This window comes from Trachurus japonicus, chromosome 17, assembly GCF_045865225.1.
Source record: "Trachurus japonicus isolate A0001 chromosome 17, Traja_1.0".
Taxonomy (NCBI): Eukaryota; Metazoa; Chordata; class Actinopteri; order Carangiformes; family Carangidae; genus Trachurus; species Trachurus japonicus.
The window spans coordinates 27,666,095-27,689,023 of record NC_140923.1 but is presented as its reverse complement, the minus strand read 5'-3'; the positions used below and the strand labels follow the sequence as shown (position 1 = coordinate 27,689,023).

Here is a 22,929-nt window from a genome sequence, read left to right as displayed (position 1 = left end):
AGGCAGGATTACAGCCATATTTGGGAGCACTTGATTAAAAATGGAATCGGGTCCAGTCTGTGACCTTGGATATGACGTGGATGAGTGTGTCTGTCAAAACAGATGATTCACATCATTCAAACTATATTATTCTATTTTTCTGCCTATTTACAGTAATCAGATCTTTTCTGTCGGTATTTAGCTCATGCTTATATCACCTCAGTAATAATTTGCCCACATGGTGACACCATGTAAACAGTAATACAAATCACTAGGGGTGGGTATTGCCAAGGACCTCACGATACGATACGCATCACGATACTTGAGTCACAATACGATACGATATTGTGATATCCAAATTTTGCAATGTATTGCGACATATTGCGATATTCTACGATATTCTACATAGTTCACTGAAAAATGTAAAAGGCATTATGCATCTTAAAATCCGAGTTGTATGTACATCAGATGATAGTGATAATTTATGGGACAAACTGAGTCAAAACAATGTAATTCAAATTATCCATGCCATTTTATACAAGTGCAAGTTACAACAACATAACACACTGTCTGAGGTAGCAGTACAGTGACACCTCGCGGAGCAGAGGTGCGGAAGTCGTACTGGATTTAGGTCTGAAACATGATTTATTATTTGAAAAAAAAAATTGAAAAAAAAAAATCGATATTTAAATATTGAATATCGATATCGTATTGCGATATATTGCCATATCGATATTTTTGCCCACCCCCACAAATCACTGTATTTGGTTGCCAATTTGGTTTGGTGTTGTCTGTTTTCTGGAATTGATTGCGCTCTCGGGGCCATAAACTGCATTTAAAACAGCTTGAATAGATAAAATATATATTTTATTGTTCTACAAAGGTTTAAAAGCAGATTGTGACCCGATTAAAGCCTGAGTCATTACATCAACAGTCCAGTTTGGTGGCAGTTAAGTAATGCATCAGTATTTGAAGGTCAGATCTCGAGTTGGCTGGCTGCAGGTGCAACATGCAGGTGCAACATGACTGGATGGCGCTTGGTTGGCCAAAATACACAATGTGAACATTTCTTTTCAGTTAACAAACCAGTGGATAAAGTCCCGGTAAAGTCCCGGTAGTCTCTACAGTATATGACAGCCCTGTGCTAGACTGGCAGCCTGTCCAGGGTGTATCCCTCCCTCCCCATATGTCAGCTGGGTAGATGGACAAATGCATGGATGGATGGCTTTTCTAGCAGATGATTGAATAGTGAATAATGATTGTCTGGTTTGGTCTATCTAGAAGGTAAAAGGATCCATAGATGGTCATAGGGATGATTATTATGGGATATATTATTATAGTGGGATAGTTACTGGCCTGTAAAAAACATTGTGGTGCTTTCAGGTTCCAGGTCTTGAATATTAGAACATGTGGTTTATAATACAATATATTGGATATCTTATCTTACAATTTTTGCTGAATTAAAGGTGTATCAAATCATGACGTCACCAGAACTCATCCAATCATGGCATGCATTGTTGAGTGCTATATCCTTACAGGAGCAGCCCACTTAGGATGATGTGTATCTTAGAGTCTGGAGGGCGGAACGATCCGACGCAGCATGCGCGTGCAGAGGGATGACAGTGAGAGATAGAGGAAGAGAAAGAGAGAGAGAGGTGTGCAATAGTCTGCCAATATGGATTTATCTCTTCTGCTCTAATTCACCGACAGGATAAAAGAGCGCAGCTCAATATATCCGTCCCCCCCTCTCCATCTCTCTCTCTCTCTCTCTCTCTCTCTCTCTCTCTGGTCCTTTCACTCTCTACCTCACTCAGCCACGCACACACACGCGCACAGCAGCTGTCAGCTCGCATGCGTCCCTCCTCGCGCCAGCGGGTGGCTGCCTGGCTGCTCGCGCTGAAAGGAGGAGAGGAGTGCGCGCGCCGCGGCCGCTTGGAGATGATCTCGTTTTGGCTGCTGTGCTGGAAGCTGTTGGTAGGTAACTGAACAAACCAGCGACACACGTCTTCGTGATAAACAGGACTTTTTTTTTGTCCCCCCGGGGGGTTTAAGGCCTCCTCCTCCTCGTGCGGTGGAGATTTGGAGGGGCGCGTTTTTTGGCGAACACTGTGTAGGCTTAGCTCGAGCTACCGTCAAAGCCCCGGTTTGCTTGGCTTCTCCGTGTGCTGCTTATCTGTCACGATTCTGGTCCTTTGCCCGATTTGAAGATGCAGTGTTACATAACACAGTGGGCTCAGTGTGACAGGACATAATGGAGTAGATGGAATACTGTGTGGAATATCATCATCAGACTGTAGCCACAATAAATGATGAAGACTAGAAGTGAGTCCAGTGGAGGGGATGTGATTCATGTGGTGGAGTAGGACTCCAGCGCTGAATACAACACAATGATCAATTCTATTTATACATCTTCACTCATCTACCATAAAACACATGATGCCTGAAGTTGCTCTGTAATCCTCTCACCATGGGTACACACCCACACACAAACACACATATATGCAGAGCTGATTAGTGGACTGATTATGCTGTCTCCAGCTGTTGACAGGGGGCAGAGAGTTTGAGGCTAGCAGTGAGTTCACTTTAAAGGCAGTTATATTCTGTGGTAGAAACTGTCTTTCCTATGTTTTATTCAAAGGGGATTGAACAAGTTGACAGAGGTTACAGAGGTCCACCAATAATCCAAAAGAGGCACTGATCGGACGCCTGGATTAGAACTGAGAGCTGCTGTGCAGCAACTAATAACTCTCCAATCCCTCCCCACATGTTTGACCTTTCTGAAGAAGGTCAGTTATATTGAAAATAGATGGACCACAGAAGCTCCACAAAGCTGTCTTAGCTTTAGTTTGGTGGTGCTGTCAAGCACAAAGATACCTGAGACTGCCAATTGACCCTGCAATGCAAGGTCACATGACAGGCAGACAGATGTTGGCATCTAGGGACCAGTTCTTACACTGTCTAGCATAACTACATGAAACCTGAGCTAATCCTATAGTGGACTAGATCCTCGCTTGTCTGTACTGTGGCATAATGGTTATTATAAACTCATCAGATTTGTTTTGCCATGTGCTTCCAACCTGGCAGGATGACAGGGTGGAGATTTTCAGGCAATATGAGGTTACGGTAGCAAAACTGTGCTGTAGCTCTTCTCTGTGATTTGTATTTTTATCCAATATCTAACCAGTAACATTCTCAGGTTGATGTCTCCCAAACCCATTGTTAATGATGTTAATAGTTTGCTTTTCCTGCTCTGACGAATTCACACGATGTGTTATTATGAGACAGGTTCATTACACGATGCTGTTGCATTTTGTTCTTGTAGAGCTGCACTTCATCTTTGGAGTGCAGTTGCTGCAGCTTTAAAATGTGGAAAACACCCATTAGAATTGATTCAGCCTGGCAGATACAGTACGTGTTGTAATAGTGAGCGAGTAAGGGCGGGGCCACGCCAGAATTAATTTCCCATTCATTTCAGAGGGGATGCAGGCGAGACACATTTGATTTCTGTCAAGAAATCAATCCTGGTTTGTTCACCTTAAACAGAGGTCAGTTTGACTGAACAATAACGTATGAAATCCTCAGACTCATCCTCAGTGAGAGAGGGAGGCTGCAATTGACTCTTCATGTCCATATTTACATAACCGCATGATGACATAAGCACCAGAGCTGCAAGAGTACAACAGAGTGGTCGGTAGGAAGTTGAATAACTCTCATCTTGTGGAATAAAGTGAGGCTGGTCATGCTACTTCCTGTCCACATTATCTGTGTCCCACCGACAAGGTACCACAGTGTGGAAGAACATATTGCCTTGCTAATCCTGATTTGACCCTGTTTATTCTTTTATATGTCCATGCATTTCTTTTATCATTGATCCTGTGCTGTTAGAGTGACAGGAAAATAATAGCAGCACCACCACTGACCTTAACAGAAGGTTGAATGCACCACAGTCTACATTAACCTCTGTATGGACACTGTATTACCAGCAGGGACTGCATGCTGCTTTCCAAACAACAAGGGCTGGATCATCCTGCTCCTTCAGATGAAGCTTCACATATGGTACTCCTTCACAGCCTGATGCTGCAGCTGGAAGTGGAGGAGGAGCATCACTGGCTGTAAAGAGAAGAACAGCCAGGAAACATCAGGTGATGTGGACAAGGCCAAAGAGTTCATCCTGGTCTACAACAGGTGTGACTCAGCCTCGCCTCTTCCCTCTGCCACTGCTTCAGATGCAGCTTCTCCTGATGGCAGAGCTCAAGAGGCAATGTCCTGGAAAAGCATCTGTCCCACATGATGTGTGTCTGAGACTGTTAGAGGACTGTGTCTGGCTGAGTCTCTCCAGAGGATCTTCAACTAAGTCTACAAGCAAGGAGGGTCCTGGTCTAATGCAAAACACAATGTCTTGATCAGGAATCTAAGAAGTCAAGGCAAGTTTATTTGTATAGCCTTTTTTTTTTTCTTTTTTTTTTTACAAACAGACCCTCACATCGACTGAGGATAACTCCCAAGAAAAATAGGGAGAGACAGAGGAGGCGTCTCACCCAGGACGGGCAGACGTGCAATAGATGTTGTATACAGGGGCCACCAGCTGACAAAAATGATTCATCAGAAAGAGTCTGGAGCAGCCACTTATAACTCACTAACACCTCCAACACCAAGGAGATGGTCATCGATCTTTGAAAGGTCAAGGCCCACTCTCTAGCCATCGCCGAGGACAATGAGGTGGTGCACAAAAACCTAGGTACTGTATGAACCTGGACCGTAAACTGGACTGGTCTCAGAGGCGACGGAACCAGCTTTTTTTCCTCAGGTCTTCGTTTGACATCTGCAGTGTAGCCTAATGCTCAGTCAGTCTATTTCACTTGGACAGGTCATGCTACTTGAAATGAAAGCTAGCTAAGCTATGGTCTATAGCCTAGCCTGTTAGCTTACAGTATGTTGACCTTTGCCTGCCTCTGCAGCCTCTTTGAATGGATGCTCCAGTTTAATGTTCTGATAGACTGTACATTTGAAATTCAAATACCAAGTGATGGCTGTAATGAATAGGCTAATTGATTACAGTTTTCAAGTAATGGTCTAACTCTATTCCTGACTAGTGACTCTTACTGGTTGTATGAATCATGACACTAGCCTATATAATATGTTGATGGACACAAAGGTGGAAGTAGTGCGGTATATTAATTTACATTCTCAGGGAGGCTGTCTAGGTGGACAAAATAACAGACTACAAACTTCTTCCAACATCAATGAGCACATACTGTAGGTTGTGAAATGAAATACTGCTGCAAGGCAAGTGCACAGATTCTCTGTTGTCATGGTTACAATGTTTAACATGTGCAGTGTACTGGCAGCACATCAGAGCTTCATTATCACGGTTTGAGTTTAAACTCATAGAAGAACGAATATGATGATTGTGGAGCATGTCATGCAACACACTTTTACAATAACTCAACTCAACTCAACTCAACTCAACTCAACTTAAAGGGATAGTTCACCCAAAATTCAAATTTCACTCATTACAGACGAGCTGTGTGGAGGTATTTGGATGGTTTTTGGTGTGTCTTTTTGGATGAAGAAAAGTGGTGTCCATCGCAACCGTCATATGGACATGCAGTGCTGCACGGAGCCCCGCTGTAACTCAGAGAAGGCACGGATAACTCTGAAACTTCCCCAGCCCTTAGTCGACATGAGGGTGAGTAGATAATGAGTGGAATTTGAATTTTGGGTGAACTATCCCTTTAACTTAACTTAACTTAACTTAACTTAAAGCAGAAGTAAGCGATCCGGTCGTTTTGGCTAATGCTGCGTTCCAGGCAGGCTTTTGAAACCGTAAGTTACGGCTTCAAGTCACGACTTACGACTTTGTAGCGTTCCAGGCAACCCGTAACTCGTGTTTTTCTGACCTGTTGCCTGTGAAAGTGCACTATAACGGCCACTCGTGTTTTTTCTACCCGTGAACTCGTACCAGATCGAACTGGTACGACTCAAGGGGGCAGTTGTCGGTCTGAGAAGCGAAGCTCACTTCCGCGTTCAAAAAACTGCAATCCCCTTGGATTCCTCTGGGGGCTGGTGTCAGAAGGGAGCATTCCCCATAGACCCCCATGTTAAAATCGCCGACTTTACATCCTCAGTAAACATGTTAAAAGCCTGGTGTCAGAACGTTTTTTCGTCTCAATCGATAGTTTCTACCCCCGCACACACTCTGAGGGGGGTGAATTTTTTTAAACTCTACCGTTTTACTGTTATTAGGTCAAAACTCTGGCCAATTAGGGCGTGGAAACGTTGAGTGACAGGTCCGAGCAGCTCCGTGGACAGCTGCTTCGAGGCCAGTGGGCGGGTTCTCGGCCGGCCAATCCAACATGGCGCTGTTCAGGCCGCCATATTTGAGTCACAAAAACGACTCCCCAAAACCAATGGGTGACGTCACGGACACTACGTCCATTCTTTTTACAGTCTATGGTACGACTGCACAGGTCGGAAAAACACGAGTTACGGGTTGCCTTGAACGCACCATAACTTCTTGTCAGCCGATGGAGTTAGCAGCCTCCGCCCTCGTCATGGATCTATTGGTCCTCGTCCCTATGTCACCACATTCACGCGCATCCTTTGGCTGCACACACAGCCCTTCATGCCGTTCTCTCTCCTCATTGGATAAAGCTTGTAGGATACAAGGAAAGTTTTTTCCTCGGCTTATAGCAGAGCAGAGTGACTGACAGACCCGTGTTTCAGACCAAACACTCTATGTAAGTGATTGCCGTAGGAAGATATAACTATTTAAGACTTATATTAACACAAAAATTCCACTTACTTCTGCTTTAACTTAACTTCACTTAACTTAACTTAACAGATGTGATTCCAGGAGACACTGGCTTCTTCAATGTCCTATTGTGTAACTTTTGAAACACGTGTGCCTGAAACATTCAGCACCTTTTTCATTTCAGTCATTTTTTGTCTTTATTTTGATAGAGAGAGTGAAAAAGTGAGACTGGGTAGTTAGTGAGAGAGGAGGATGTGGAGCAAAGGGCCAGGAGCTAGACTGAACCCTGGGCTACTGCAGTTGGGGTCATGCTTTCATGGTTTTCAGAGGCAGGAGTGTGTTGAGCAGCCATTTTAGTTTGTGTGTTAGATCATGTTTAAACATATCACACACTCCACAGACAGCTGAGAGCTGCTGCTGTATAACGAGTGATTAACTTCATCTTTCTCCAAACATTGTGACCCAACTGAAAGAAAACTGACTTTAGCATCTTGCCCGCCTCTGCGTCTATACTTACTGTTACCATAGCAACAGCTCTCATTTGTCACCAGCACATGCCTGCAACAACAGACCATAATAATCTGCCAGCCCACTCACAGCCAACGCAATGCTACCGTGATAACGATGTGAAGGTTTGAGAACATTTATAGGTCGAGTACACTGATCGTACGTGCTGCGCTGTCATGGTTGTGTGTGTACAGAAAGTGCACATACCTCACTGTGTCTTAGTGATGGATGGATGGATGGATGTAACTGTTAAATGCATGACTGACCCAGTTCAACACTGTTTGTAGCTTGCTCTTTATTTATATATCTCTCACACTCACTCTCAATAGTATTCCCAATGTTCACCTACCATAGCTCCTCCTCTTAACCTCTTGTCCTGCCTCATTCTATTGGTTAAAAAGATTCACTGGCTTCATCAGTTGTGGGTCTGAGAAGTGAAGCTCACTTCCGCGTTCAAAAAACTGCAATCCCCCCGGCTTCCTCTGGGGCTGGTACCGGAAGGGAGCAACTCTCCATAGACCCCCATGTTAAAATAGCGGACTTTACGTCCTCAATAAACATGTTAAAAGCCTGGTACCATTACGTTTTTTGGTCTCAACCGATAGTTTCTACCCCCGCACACACTCTGAGGGGGGTGATTTTTTTTAAAAACTCTACCGTTTTACTGTTATTAGGTTTAAAATTATGGCCAATTAGGGCGCGGAAACGTTGAGTGACAGGTCTGGAGACCGCTGCTTGGAGGCCAGTGGGCGGGTTCTCGGCCGGCCAGCGGCCGCACCGCTCCAAATATGGAAAGTCAAATCCAACATGGCGCGGTTCAAACCCCCGTAGTAGCGGCACAAAACAGACTCACCAAAACCAATGGGTGACATCCAGGGGCGGGCTGGGGTTGAAATTCAGCCCGGGAGCTTGGTTTGGAGAGGCCTTTTATCCGATCGCACGAAGGGCACAAGTAGAACCGTAATTTAATTTAAACACAAATACTTTATTTTCAACCAACAAAACTACTGTGTGTGTGTGTGTGTGTGTGAAAAAATACCTGTTCAATATACTGTACAAACTGCTGCTCCTCCTTTCTCTCTCTCTCTCCCTCCCTCCCTCTTCTCCTCCTCTTCTTTCTCCTCTCCCTGTTTAATCCTCCTTTTTCTACTCCTCTTCCTCCTCTTCTTTCTCCTCCCCCTCTTCTTTCTCCTCCTCTTCATCTTCTTTCTCCTCTCCCTGTTAAATCATCCTCTTTCTCCCCCTCCTCTTCTTTCTCCTCCTCCTCCTTCTCCTGTCCCTCCTCATCTGTCCCTCTCTCCTCCTCACTCTCATGACTGGCATTATCTGTGTCTAACATTAACAGCAACAATGATAACATTTATAGTACTTTTGCAAATAATTCAGTGTTAGAACACAAACAAAATCTAAAATTCAATTTAAGAAACACACACACACACACACACACACACACACACACACACACACACACACTAATGCAGAAACATAACAGGAAATATAGCCGTATTATATTATATATATATTTATAATTTTAAATTATATCTTTAAAACAGAATGTTATTTATTTATTTATTATTGCAATGAATTTTAGTGTTTTATGGTCAGTTGGTAGCCTATGGATTTTATTTTTAATTGACAAAGCAAATTAATGATTTATTTATTGTGTAACTTTACTGATAGCTCTGTCTGTGTCCTGAAACACAAACACTATTTGTCTGGGATGATGGCGCGGTGTAGACGGCGCTTGTTAACCTGCTGTGGCCGTGCTGCTCGGACCCGTGTCGTCATCACCGGCCTGGCCGACCTTGGTCCCACCACGACGGAACATATCAGTTAATTTCGCGCATTTTGCTGCGTCTTCTATCAACTTTATTTTCTTTTTCATCCTCACTTTCTCTGCTCCACCCATCTCTTTCTCTGGCTTCTTTCTTTTCATCATCGCGATCCTGCCCCTCTTCCTTCCTTCCTTTTTTGTTTTTTTAACAGGAAAACAGCCGTTCTTCTGACTGAGCGGCTGAGCCAATCACATGTCAATAGGAACAAGGATCAGCTCAAATTGAGAGGGGGGGCCGCTCGTATCCCCCCTTAAAGTGCAAGATATTAGAGTGACCCAGTCTGGCGTTCCAATCTGCCACCTACAAGGGCTGTAAGGGCAGGCTGCCTGTTTAATCGCGGGCCGCGGCCCCGTTTTACATTAAAAAAAAAAAAAAAAAAAAAAATCTGACCACCGGCCGGTTCGGCCCAGAACAGACCGGCCGTTCGGGAATCCTCCCGAACCTCCCTGTGGCCACCCCGCCCCATAGATATATACACGTAGATGCCGCATTCGGGCTTGTCAGGAATGTCGTCGCGGCCGCCATCTTGAGGGGGAGTTCCTATGGTAAAAACCATAGATGACGTCATGCATGTCACGAACGGCAGTACGAGGTAAAACAAAACATAACAAAACCCATTCACCTCCCCCTCAAGATGGCGGCGGCGGCGACGATCCGTTCCAATGGGCAGCAGCGTCAGAGGCGGCATCTACGTGTATATATCTATGACCCCGCCCCTGGTGACGTCACGGACGCTACGTCCATTCTTTTTACAGTCTATGCTTCATCTTCATCCTTCACATCTGCATGTGGGGATATATTGTGTTTTTTGCTCAGCCTAAAGCATCAAAATATAATCTGAGGGAACAAGATGTGTAGTAGAAATAGCTCAGTAATGCAGATTATTGACAGCTAGCACATTAGATGTGTGTGTGTGTTGGACAGAGTGCTGTAAGGGAGAGAGACAGAGAGAGAGAGAAAGGCGGATGTGTCAATCTTTCTGTTGGTTATTTATAACTTTGTCAGAAGACAGTTTTGTCGCATTTTGATCTGATCCACAGAAATGTGTGATGATTTCTGGTAATTTAGCCATGGAAGCTGTTGTCAATCAACACCGAAGTATCAGGCAGGCAGGTTGGCTAAAGACAGAGTGGCAAGGTCTTAACCCATGTCTGGACTGCCTATGGTCAAATCATGATTTTGTAACTGTGACATCATCTGATAAAATCACCAAAACCAAAATCAACACTTAAAAGTCTAGTCCTTATTTCAGCTATATTTACTGTGAGATGATTTCGCAGACAGGATTAAACCCAAACCATCCATCCATCCTCCATCACAGCCCAAGACAGACCGTCTTTGCCTCTGGGATCTACAATAGTTAAATCTGTAATGACTTCACTTCTGGCATGCAACAGACTTTTTATTAGAGGCAGGTCTCTCACCCTCTGTTTTTGACATACAGAGTTGTTCATAGACATCAGTCAGTTGATGATTTTCAATTAGTGAGAACATAGTAGCCTACTTTCAAGTACAATGACTGATACAGCACCTGCTACCATAACAGCTTCATGTCATTTGTTTGGATGGTTGGTGGTTCAATCTCCTGCTCCTCCAGTCCCCTTGGGCAAGATACTGAACCCATGTTTGCTACCAGTGTATCATCAGTGTATGTGAATGTGAGCACAACTTGATGAATGTTGCTTGTAGTGTAGCAGTGTGAGTGGTCAGTGAGACTAGAAGAGCTCTGTGAAATTGCAGCCCGTTTACTATGTTTGTTGTTTGAGTTGTGGCTAGAAGTAAAACAAAGATGATGAAAAGCATGTATTGCATACAGAATGACGTATTCATCACCAGGCTGCACTATATAGTGTGTTTAATGTGAAGTGCTTCTTTCCATAGAGAGCCACAGCTGGTTTAAGGAGGACAACACCAGAACTAACTGACGGTAACCCTGACAACAGTAGCTCTAGCAACAGCACTCCTGTGGACGAGTCTTCCACTCCCACACAACCAGCAGATCCGGTTACCATGGAGATCAGCTCATCACCACCTTTAACAGACCTGGAAAGAGACAACTTAGTTAGCTACAACAACCAGGAAATAGAGGCACTACACTCCCCAGAAGTCCATGGGCTGGAGGAAGAAGCTGCAGAGGCGGAAAATGGAAAAGGAGATGGGGATGAGTGTGACTATCTTGTTTTTGAGATAGGAAAAGACAGAGAAGGTAAAAGTGAAGATTCAGAGAGAGGAAACGAGGAGGGAGGAAGAGGAGGAACACAAGGGGATGATGAATGGAAGAGAGACAAGGAGAGTGAAGAGGAAGAGAACGGAGAAACTGAAGGAGAAATTGAAGGAAGAGAAATGACGAAAGGAGCAAAAGTAGGGGGAGAAGACGGAAGTAAAGGAGAAACAGAGAGTGAAGACTGGGGGTGGAGAGAAATAGAGGCTAAAGATGAAGCAAGAGAAGAGATGGAGGTAGAAGATGAAGGGAGGAAAAAGACAGAGGGAGAAGATGAAGAGAGGGAAAAGACAGAGGGAGAAGATGAAGGGAAGGAGAGGATAGAGGGAGTAGATGGAGAGAGTGGAGAAGCAGAGGACGAGATGAAAGAAGACGCTCTGTCAGAGCTCCTTCTCATCTCTGGCAGTTCACTGTGTCCATCATCAGAGCCTGTGATCATTACCTCAGACACTTCAGAGCAGCCAGCAGCAGCTACGATGCAGGACATGTGGGGTCACAACCTTGGCAACAGAGATGACCTCAGCGACTGCCTCCAGGCCGAGCTGGCTATCGTGTACTCTGACAGTGATGCTGGGGAAGACCAGTGGGCAGCTTTTGCACCCTCCGATGTCCTGAACCAGGAGGAAGTAGGTGAAATATGTGAGCGCAAGGAAGAGGTGGACCTAGATGAAGAAGATAAGGCAGAGGTAGAAAGTGCAATGGAAGAGCAGAGGGAGGAGGAAACAGAGGAGGAGCAAGAGGAGAGGAGGGGAGTTGGGGATGACGATGAAGAACAGATGAGGTCAAGGGCGGATCTCATGCGCTCTCCTTCTGCCAGCTCCACAGCCAGCTCAGACCCTGACCGCAGGGTGAGTCTGTCTTACCTTTGTGACTTTACTACTGTCACTTTGATTATCAGCCATTAAGATACATACATACACAGTGAACTCTGAAATATGTGTTTTGTTTTGTGTAATCATCACAACCAACCTACTCCTGGTTTCCCATCAGCTCCCTGTAGACTTCTGCGTGCACCAGGAGACACACAGTGAGAATGTCTCCACTGAGCACGTCGACTTCCTGTTGGCCCGTAAGCAATGGAAGAAGATGGAGGAGGAGGTCAAAGGTCGCCCCATCCCCAAACCAGGGCTCAAAGCTCAGGGGAGCTTCCAAGGCACCCACACCTCACTGTACCCCCCTACCCGCAGCCCCCGACTCAAACACAGGTAGAAAACCTCTAAGATTTGACATGCTTATGTAAAAGTGTGGTTTGTGAAGGTGGTTTAGTTTATTGCATTTGCCCAGACAAAGACAAGCAATGTATTGTATCAGATTTGCATAAATTCCACCGTTGTAGTACGGGACATGTATATATTTGCTGTGTATGAATTAATGAAAATGAAAATTAGTCTTGAGTTGTCTACATCGGTAGAGCTGAAACAGCTAGCTTTAAATTTCAAGATTACTGCTATTTCTCAAGACAGCCACATCCTTAGTATCAGTGTATGACATGAGACAGTGCATAGTTTAGCAATTAAACTTCATTTGCATACATACAGCACCTGTCTCCACAACACCAGAGCAGGTGAAAATGTCTTGTTCAATCTTGTTAACATATAATATGTTAACAAGATTGAACAAGACATTTTTTAACTGTAATATGATATAGCCCCTTAAAAAAGGAATGGAATTAATTTAGGTCCATGAGCATTATTATAGAGACGGAACTTTTCATAGTTGCTTATAGTAAACAAGTGGCTTTCTTGAAAAATTGCAGTCACTCTTGAATTTAAAGGTGGTCACATTGTCGGTTGACCTACATAGACATTAAAGATTCTAATGGAATGGGCAGAGATATAGGCTATGTAAAGACCACATCTGTTCATCCTTCTTCTAGCCGTCAAAGCGGTGTACTACTATGATTTATACAAATTTATGGTGGCCACACAACCTGTTAAGGAATTTCAAAAACCTTGTTGCTCTTTTTTGTTTTGTCTTAATGTAAGTAATTCCTCAATTTTCGTGGAGATATCATCCACCAGTTAAAAATTTTACCCCCTGTCCTCCACTGTGAAAAAAAAATTTTATATGCATATAAATGGGATATGTTGGATGACTCCTCTTCGAAACTTTCCCCTGGGATTCTTCGAGAGCGCCGTGGAGAGAGAGATCCGACTGACTCTGGAGAGAGAGGAGAAGCACCGAGGGATGAGTTTGCTTCTGTTGCAATTTGTTTAACCTTTTCTCATAAAATGACTGGACTATTTGTGACTTTACTACTGTCACTTTGATTATCAGCCATTAAGATACATACATACACAGTGAACTCTGAAATATGTGTTTTGTTTTCAGTAACGAATAAAGTAAAGTTACTGTTTCCCCCGTTAGCCTTTACCATTGCGTGACACCAGGAGACACACAGTGAGAATGTACTCCACTGATCCTTCGACTCAAGAAGTCCCGTCACAAAATAATACACACTGGAGGAGGAGGTCAAATTTCAGTCCCATCCCCAGAAAACAGGGCTCAAAGCTCATGTCGAGGAGCCTGGCTATGTGCACCCACACCTCACTGTACCCCCCTACCCGCAGCCCCCGACTCAAACACAGGTAGAAAACCTCTAAGATTTGACATGCTTATGTAAAAGTGTGGTTTGTGAAGGTGGTTTAGTTTATTGCATTTGCCCAGACAAAGACAAGCAATGTATTGTATCAGATGTAATTTTCTGTCTGTAGTCCCTAGTAGGCCGACATGCTTTTTTCTGTGTATGAATTAATGAAAATGAATATTAGTCTTGATTGTCTTTTACATTATTAGGTGCTGTAGAGCTGAAACAGCTAGCTGCGTAAATGAAATTATTGCTATTTCTCCATAGCTAATGTTAGCGTTTACTTATCAGTGTAGAAGAGACAGGAGTTTAGCATTAAACTTCATTCCATCATTTGTCCCTTTGACGTGCACTGCTGCAGCAGCCTGTCAATCTCTGAAGCTGCGCTGTGTATGCTAACCTGCTTCCAGCAGAAAACAAATAGCCCCTTAAAGGAATTAGTTGGTCAATTATTATTTAAATAACTTTTTAATAGTTAATTATAGTAAACAATTTTCCTCATATTAACAAAGCAAGCACTGCCTGTCAGACATGTGGCACATTCCCATCCTACATAGACATTAAAGATTCTAATGGAATGGGCAGAGATATAGGCTATGTAAAGACCACATCTGTTCATCCTTCTTCTAGCACACCAAAGCTGCTTACTACTATGATTGCTACTAGTCAGCTGGTGGCCACACAACCTGTTAAGGAAACACACCCTTGTTGCTCTTTAGCTAGTGTATCTTATCGTAACTGAAGTTGGAATTCCTCAATTTCAAAGGGAGATTCATCCACCAGTGCCTAGGGAGCCCCCCCTGTCCTCCACTGTGTCCCCCAGTTCAGAGGACTCAGGTCTGGATGACTCCTCTTACCGCAGCCCCCTGGAGGAGCCAGCTGTGGTCTGGATTGAGAGGTGAGTTTGGAGCTGAGAGAGAGGATCGCCCTGAAGCACCGTTTCGTTATATTTGCTCATCGAAAAACTATACAAATAGCATGGTAAAATGAAAAAAAATCCTAAAATCCACTTTGTGGACCTTACATATTCATTTGCGAGCTGGAACGCCGTCAACTTTTTTCAGTAACCGCTGCAAAGTCAACCTCTGTTTCCCCGTTAGCCTTTACGGTGCAGCTATGACGTAAACGAAAATACACAGTTACTCGCCGTTCCTTGACAGTGTCCCGTCACAGGCACACTGTAAACCAACGTTATACACATTTATTTCAGTCCATCAGCTAGTCAGAAAAAAGCTTACCAGCTCATGTCGAGGAGCCTGGCTATGTGGAGGATGATTAGTTCCAGATAAACAGGAGGTTATGGTTATGGTTAGAGTAATTTGACATATTTGAGCATTTTATTTAAAAAAAAGTAATGCAATATTTGCTTTTCCTGGTAATTAGTTACTTTTATAATGTAATTCAGTTACAAACTCACTTACTTTTTGGGGAAAGTAACTAGTAATTATAACTAATTACTTTTTAATAGTAACATGCCCAACATTGCATAACTGGCACACTGTGTAACTTTTTGCTGCGATATATGACTGAACGTGTCCACACGCCCCTGTGAGCTGACGACGTAAAGAGCTAATAAAAAAATGAACCGATAGTATTAATCGTTCAAAGTTCTTGTCATCAGTTAAGGGTTAGTTTGTGAATGTGTTTGTCCTCGGAGGCCACTGTCACTTTGCCGACAGGAGGGGTGAGCGTGAGCGAGCGAGTGTGCGCACCAATCTAGAACCTGAACGCTACTGTAGATGTCACGGTTTTCCCCCCATTTTACACACTGGACCTTTAAAGGGATAGTTCACTCAAAATTGAATTTTCTTCGTCCAAAAAGACACACCAAAAACCATCCAAATACCTCCATAGTGCTCATCTGTAATGTCCCTCTTGTATTGAAGCCCCAACATGAGAAATTGTTCCGAAAAAAAATGTAATAAGTCTATATTTTAAGCTTGTTTGTAGACATTACAGACGAGCACTATGGAGGTATTTGGATGTTTTTTGGTGTGTCTTTTTGGACGAAGAAAAGTGAGTCCCATTTGCTGACATCATATGGACATGCAGTGCTGCACGGAGCCCCGCTGTAACTCAGAGAAGGCACGGGGGACTCTGAAACTTCTCCCAGCCCTTAGTCGACATGAGGGTGAGTAGATAATGATAAAATTTCAATTTTGAGTGAACTACTATTCAATTTTGAGTGAACTATCCCTTTAAAGTCATGGAATATCAGAAATCTCCAGTCTACGTTGTGACATTGCTTCTGTTGACAGGGGAAAAAGTTGAATTGATCCAAATCTGAACCTCAACCTCATTTCAGACCATCCACCCTCCAGACGGGACGTTCTCCACCCCGCCCTCCGGCCTGCCGCACCCCTACTCTGTCCATCTCCCCTTCCCCTTCCTGCTCCTCCTCCCTTCCTAGATCTGTCTATCATGAAATGACCGCCAACAACGTCATCATACTAGAGCCTGATTCCTCTGGGTCGGGCTCCAGGAACCGCCTACTCTCCTCCGCAATCGGCGGTCTCTCCGATTGGCCGACAAGCCTGGATGTGGTGCCCTCCGCCAACGTCATTGTAGTGGAAACCTCAAACCTGATCATTCGCAGCGCTTCCGAGTTCTGCCTGAGCTCCGCCCCCGTGTCCATGGAAACACAGGAGAGCACTTTCTCGTCTAATCCGTTTTTTAAGCTGCGCTCCCTCAGCAGCCAGTCGCTGGTGGAGCAGGAGATCAGGATGGTGAGGCAGAGGGAGGAGGAGTGGAAGAGGCAGAGAGAGGAGATGTGGAGGAGGAGACGAGAGGAGGAGTGGAGGAGAGGAAGAGAGAGGTACGACACTGTGCTGGTGTCTCCAGGCCTGAATGATAACATCAGTTACAGCGGTACGTGTTCAGATGAATGTGGTCAGATAACTCAGATGTGTGGTTGATCCTGTGCAGAATAATGTTTTTCTTTTGGTTTCTACTATATACATATTTTGGTTAAGCGTAATGAAATGATCTTCTTCATTCCAGTGCCAGAGGTTTCAGACAGATGTGTCTCCTCCCCGTCATCCCCATCCAGAGCCCGCAAAATGGAACGGTCCAGTTTGTCTTGTGACCACAAGGTTGGCTGACATACACACACACACACACACACACACACATGGACAACTATATTTTTTTAATATTCTAGACCCAAGGAGTGAAGGAGTAAATCTCATCAACATTAGAGAGCCAATCAGCACGCAGCTTGCACCAACAACTTATAAAGCTGATGATTGGCTGTTTATTATAAATACCAACACACTTCAGTGTGAAGAGATCAACATTAAAAACAAAAATACATCTAAAATTTGGACCATGAAGCATGTTTTTCTTCTTCATCTTAAAAATAGATTCCAATAAATTGGTAATGAAAAAGAAGGAATAAAGTCACAGTACTGGTGGAGTGCTATGGCAACACAAAGGGAAACAAATCAGACATTTTGAGAGAAAAGTCATAATATTACATCATCATCCTGAAGATTATATTATGAAAATGAAATCAAAATACTATGAGAATAAAGTTATGATATAAGGAGAGTGGAGTGGTTGATTTAGGTTGTATGTTGTTTAAAGGGATAGTTCATCTTTTTTCATCGTTTTTTTTTAACCCTAACCCTAACCCTCGTATGAGCTACAAATGACCATTAAGTACAATAGATGCAGTAGAAAGGTCTCTGCCGCCCCCCCCCCCACTGAGAAACACCGGCGCGTCGCACTGCACTGAGACACAGGCAGTACACTGTTGTCAATGAGGGACCATTAATGGGCATTTGTAGCTCATACAACCCCACAAAAAAGATGAACTATCCCTTTAAGGAGAAAAATATCAGAAGCCTTTACACAAGGAAATGGAGCCTCCTGTGAAGTTCTGCTTTAGTATAGATTTTAGAAATAAGGAGATTCTACATCTTTTGGTTCATCACCATCATCACCATCATCACCATCATCATCATCGGTATTAGTATCAAAGATTGAGAAGAAACTGACTCTAGTCAGTCGTCACAATATACAATTACAACAACTTTTTTTGTCATAATATTATTATTATTTCAGATATCTTTATTTCAGATATCTTTCTTCCTCATTGTAGCCCAAGCACTAATATAGTTTATGTTTATATGATATTTAAAAGATGAATCAAAATTCACTATTGGATTCCAAACAATAGTTAACAAATCAATTTGGCTAAAACAACCAAAAAAGTACAACATCAATAGCACAGTGTTACAAAGTAAACTGTAGCATTGACTTATCTCCAGGCTTATCCCTCTTTAGAGATTCTCTCTCTCACTCACATTCTGTTATTCATTCATTTAGCCATACAATGTGTTTACCTGCAGAGTAGTAACCTGGTCACTGTTGAAAATAGTTGTTTCTGTAGGCACTGTTCTTATTTTAAATCCACCTGATTTCACTGACATGACCATGACCAATACTGGAAGGTCTTGAATTTCTAAAGTATCATGATGATAATGTCTTTTATCATTTGGTACTATACAAATAAAATTAAACTGAGGTCACACCAGGTTTCACCTGGTTTCACCTCACTACTGGTTCTCTCTTAATCCTGTTTCACAACTCTGAGGTTGTGTTATAGTGGTGAAAACTGAGACTATGATCATGACACTACACTGTTGCACCCTGATTGGGTCTTAGCCTCAAATACCAGAGCAGAATAAAAATATGTAGGTGTTATTGAACCTGTTGTTACTCATTCATGTATTTGTATGGGCAGAAGTTTCTGTTTGAAATCTCTTCAAATGAAAACCTGGTAGTGTGGATGTAGAGTTCGGGTTTTAGCATCAGGGTTTGTCTTCCCATTGCTGCCGAGCCAAATCCTTTCAACCACAGCCATCCAGCAGGTGGCCTGCTAGATCTGCTCCCAGAGGACTGACTTCATTAGCTGTGTGTGGCAGGCAGATGTAACTCTTTATGACAAATATTGATGAAGGATAAATGAAATATTATTTTGTAAAACTGCTTCATATATCAACACTTGACACATTTTTCTTTTGAGATTTTCATGTTGTGTAATAAATTTCTTCCTTTACTCATTCACTCATTTGTTACCTTTATTAATTGTGAACTTTCTGATTTGTTAATCAGTTGGACTGATTAATCGTTTAATGAGATAGTTCACAATTTAGCAAATATTCATTATCAGTGACTTTTTCATCTACCATCACTTCTACATCCAACCATCCAATAATTCCATTAACTGCCCCACCCTATGTCCATCCATCCATCCATCCATCCATCCATCCATCCATCCATCCATCCATCCATGCCTCTTGGCTCCAGTGGTTTAGCTGAATCTCCCCCTCCCCCCAGTTCCCCCTTTCCCTCTCTTCAGTGCCTCAACGACAGAACGCCATGGCGCAGCGATGGGAGGCCTCCCTGTTAGCCAATCAGAAGAAGGATTAAGCAACGATAGCCATTAAAAGCCAAAATGGAGTCCTCCACCTTTGTATGTTCCTTACTTTGACCTTAAAAAGTCACACATTCCTGTCTGTCAGCCACAGATGTTTCCTACAGTGTGTCGAAACTGTGGTTAGAAGCAGTGGGTGTATGAGTCTGTTTTCTGTAGGAAGCCATATGAGAAGAGAAGAGAGCTGCTTCCTTCAGTAAGAGGTTTCAACAATGAAGATCATTTACCTTGTCCTGAAACTGTTTTATACATGCTGTCTGAAAGAGTACAACTGTCTTGCAATTAAACTGTGTAGGATAAACACTTTTCTTATCTGTGGACTTCTGAGGCATAGCCTACTCATCAGAGGTGCACTATAATGATTGGGAATAAAACTACAATCACAGTAATACCAGTTTTTGACATGTCAGCCAATATTTTAGCATGTAACAAAAACTGCTGTATTCTTTAATATTTAGTATTTATAGCACTTTGATAGCTAGATGGCAACATCTTAAGGCACAATTGATATTGAATGATGTTTGTTTCTCTATAATGCAGTGATTTTCAAACTTTTTCTAGACGGTCACATTTTCATTTCAAATTTTGTGACTAGGCCTACTTTAAAAGCATCTGGGTGTTTTAAAATATGAGCTATGCATCAGAAGGTTCATGCAAAAATCATCTCATATTTTTGTTCAAAAGGCAATTAGTGCATTTCAAAGGGGCTAACCCAGACTTTGAAAATCACTGCCTTAGTAAAATGTAATAATGAGCCATAGAGTGGATGTCCTTGTATGTATTTGGATCAGCTACTTAGTTTTGGTTACCTGTGTTTGCTGCACCCCTTCATACTATTGTAAGAGCAATCAGAGAACATGTCACCACAACTAATGGAACGAATTTAGAAACGATGAAAAAACATCCACTGTGGGTGGAGAACATTGAGCCTGTGTGTTCAGACTGAATGGAAGGTGAATGGGGTCATGGTCGGTGGTCGGTGCTATCTAGCCTTCAGCTAACACATATTGCTAGCTTGCCTCCGCTAACCCTAACCCAGCCAACCAGCTTCCAACTGCACTGATTCATGGGATGTAAGGCCGTAGGTGTTAAAGGTACAATATGTAAGAATGTGGCCAAACACGGTTACTGCAGTAAAATTCAAAACACAGCAATCTCTTTTTTTCTCCCAGCCGTAGCGGCAGTTCAGTGGAAGCAGACTGAGGCTGAAACGCCACTGACGCTGCCATGACTGGGAGAGAGGGCTAGGTGGCGCAACATGTAAACACGTAAATTCAAAACATAAACATGATTTGCAGTCTGCAAAAAAAGATTTTTAATGCAAATACTCTGGCTGAACTATTGTTGCTGGTGAGTTCATCATGTTATATGAACATTATTCCTGAGTCTCTGTGACATATTAGGAGGATTTTACGGCCAGTTGCTTTAGATTTCTGACATACTGTACCTTTAAAGCTGACCGTCAGCTTCCCTTCTACTTCCTGTTCTAAAACCTGCGCTACATGGAACAACAACAATCTCCAGGCTAGCAGTTCTGATTTAGATTTGCACTGTGCAATGAAATCACACAGTTGACATATGTCTGTGCTGTTTTTGTAGCATTTTCTCTGCAGGGAATTCGCCATTTTAGTGACGTTCCATCGCATAAGAGTACTGTTGCTGTTGCTGCCTGGGCTCTGTTCCCTAGACTATTGTGATTGCTTTAAAGACACACAAACAAGCCAAAGTGTATTCCCCCACAGCCTATAGCAGAATAATATTAGGTGATGGTCCATACTGTACTTTGTGGCCAATGAATATTTAAATTGAAAAAACAAAAGTGCTTAACAGCTCATTTCCAGACTCTTACAGGAATCAGTCTTTTTCTTCCATTTCCAGACTTTGGTTTTCCCATTTCGAGCAAAAATTCATTGGTTGCAATATAGCCTACATGGACAGAGCTTTTTCCTGCACTGACACCATGAAGAAAGATGGTCTGCCTTTGCAAAACTAGCTTCATGCTAATGCCTCCATTGCTAGTTACCTTCCAGCCAGTGTCGATGTTAATGTCTGTATCTATGGCATAAACACAGTTGAAACTGTCAAGTGAATAAACTTGACACTAGAATCCACATTCAGTCTGAACACTTTAAGAGTGCGACACCACAGAGTGGTGAGGAGTGCTGGCATGGTGCAGTCCAGTCCAGACACTTTTTTAATCTCTTTAAACTCCAGCTGTGGCTCTGATGTTATAGCAAAAAAACTAAAGCACTTCTGAATGAATCAGATATTCTAACCCTATAATGTCAAGTGAATATTTTTACATATTTTTATGTCCTGTCTTGATTCATAGAAAGAGATTTATTGTATTGTATTTTTGCTGCATATATTTATGACTTGAGAAGTGCTTATAAATCCTTAATGTTTTTATTTGTAAAAGGTTTCTAATATATATATATATATATAATCGTGTCATAATGTCCATCTGAAATGGAAGTCTGCCGTGTTTTTTTTGGAGACGGCTTTTGTGCGCGGTGTGTGCATGTGTGTATGCGTGTATGCTAACCCATCCTTCATACCTCAGTTTGTCAGGGCTTACTTTAGTTTGGCCTCTAGCTCCAGCACGGGCCCACTCACCGGCTTCCCCTCTAAACTACACTTGGCTCAGCTGTGGAGTAAAGGTGCATTCAAGTCAACTGAGAAAGAGGATGATCTTAACTGTCTTGGTGAAATACAATCATAACAATTGCAGCAGTTTCAGTTTAAACTTCACTACAGAGGGTCAAACTGAATTAGCCAGATCAGGGGTTGTCTTTATCCTGACAAAAACTTGATTTAAGGAGATGGACAAACCTCCACATATTGGCTGTTATAGTGGCTGTTTTATAAAATCAGTTTTCTCCATGACATTATAGAAAAAGCTGTACGAGAGAATGACAGGAGCAGTTCCTTAGTAGATTTCGATCCAGTGCCCACAGCCCTCAGCCCTTCTCCACAGTTTGAACCACCGATGCCCAGATGCATAAAAGAATAAACAAAAATAAATATATGAAATATTAAGAAGCTTGTTATCTCATATGTCTATTGTTTCTCTGCAGAATGTGTAGTTTGATTTGACAAATTCTCTTAACCTTCAGCTTGAGCTACATTTTTGGAATGTGTTTTTTATAGTGAATGAACAGTACGCTCAGTGTTTTGCCTTGTGGTCTCATTGCAGTTGGGGTCCTGTATTTACACCTATACCTTGTTTGACTTAAGTTTTAGCTTCAGTGCTGTTTATGCCATCAACTATTTAAGATATTTTACTATTATGGAGCATTAGTTTTAGTTTTGAGGAGAAAGTGTATCCCATCATAATATTCTCGAACATGTTCTGATTCTCTCCTGTCATGTCCCTCAGTGATCACACAGGCAGAACTGGGTGACACTGCACTTTAGCTGAATCTCTGTATGGACTCATGTAAACAGCTGTCCTGACTATTAAAGCATTTCCTTACTAGCATCGTGTTCTGTTCATTTCTGACTTTTGAGCCTTTGAGTTGATTATTTATTGATTTTTGCCAAATTAAAGATCTGGTGGTGACATCTTCAATAAAGCGTGTGATTCCTACAACCCACTGTGTGTGT

At 42.7% G+C, this 22,929-nt stretch overlaps 1 protein-coding gene across 1 annotated transcript; it reads left to right on the top strand.

The window, feature by feature from the left end:
* The first annotated feature begins 1,768 nt into the window (after window positions 1–1,768).
* LOC146970851 (uncharacterized) lies at window positions 1,769–19,510 on the top strand. The gene is made up of 7 exons (XM_085805960.1): window positions 1,769–1,953; window positions 10,957–12,144; window positions 12,287–12,501; window positions 14,650–14,781; window positions 16,189–16,751; window positions 16,884–16,975; window positions 19,227–19,510. The coding sequence occupies exons 1-7, from the start codon at window positions 1,831–1,833 to the stop codon at window positions 19,317–19,319; spliced, it is 2,406 nt and encodes an 801-aa protein (XP_085662086.1). The 5' UTR covers window positions 1,769–1,830; the 3' UTR covers window positions 19,320–19,510.
* The last annotated feature ends 3,419 nt before the right edge of the window (window positions 19,511–22,929 follow it).

What these genes read in the sequence shown, in the direction of transcription:
- LOC146970851 (XM_085805960.1), top strand. Translation starts at nt 1,831, where the DNA reads ATGCGTCCCTCCTCGCGCCAGCGGGTGGCTGCCTGGCTGCTCGCGCTG. An exon ending in TGCTGTGCTGGAAGCTGTTG is followed by an intron (nt 1,954 to 10,956) that starts GTAGGTAACTGA and finishes TTCTTTCCATAG; the next exon opens with AGAGCCACAGCTGGTTTAAG. An exon ending in TGATAACATCAGTTACAGCG is followed by an intron (nt 16,752 to 16,883) that starts GTACGTGTTCAG and finishes TCTTCATTCCAG; the next exon opens with TGCCAGAGGTTTCAGACAGA.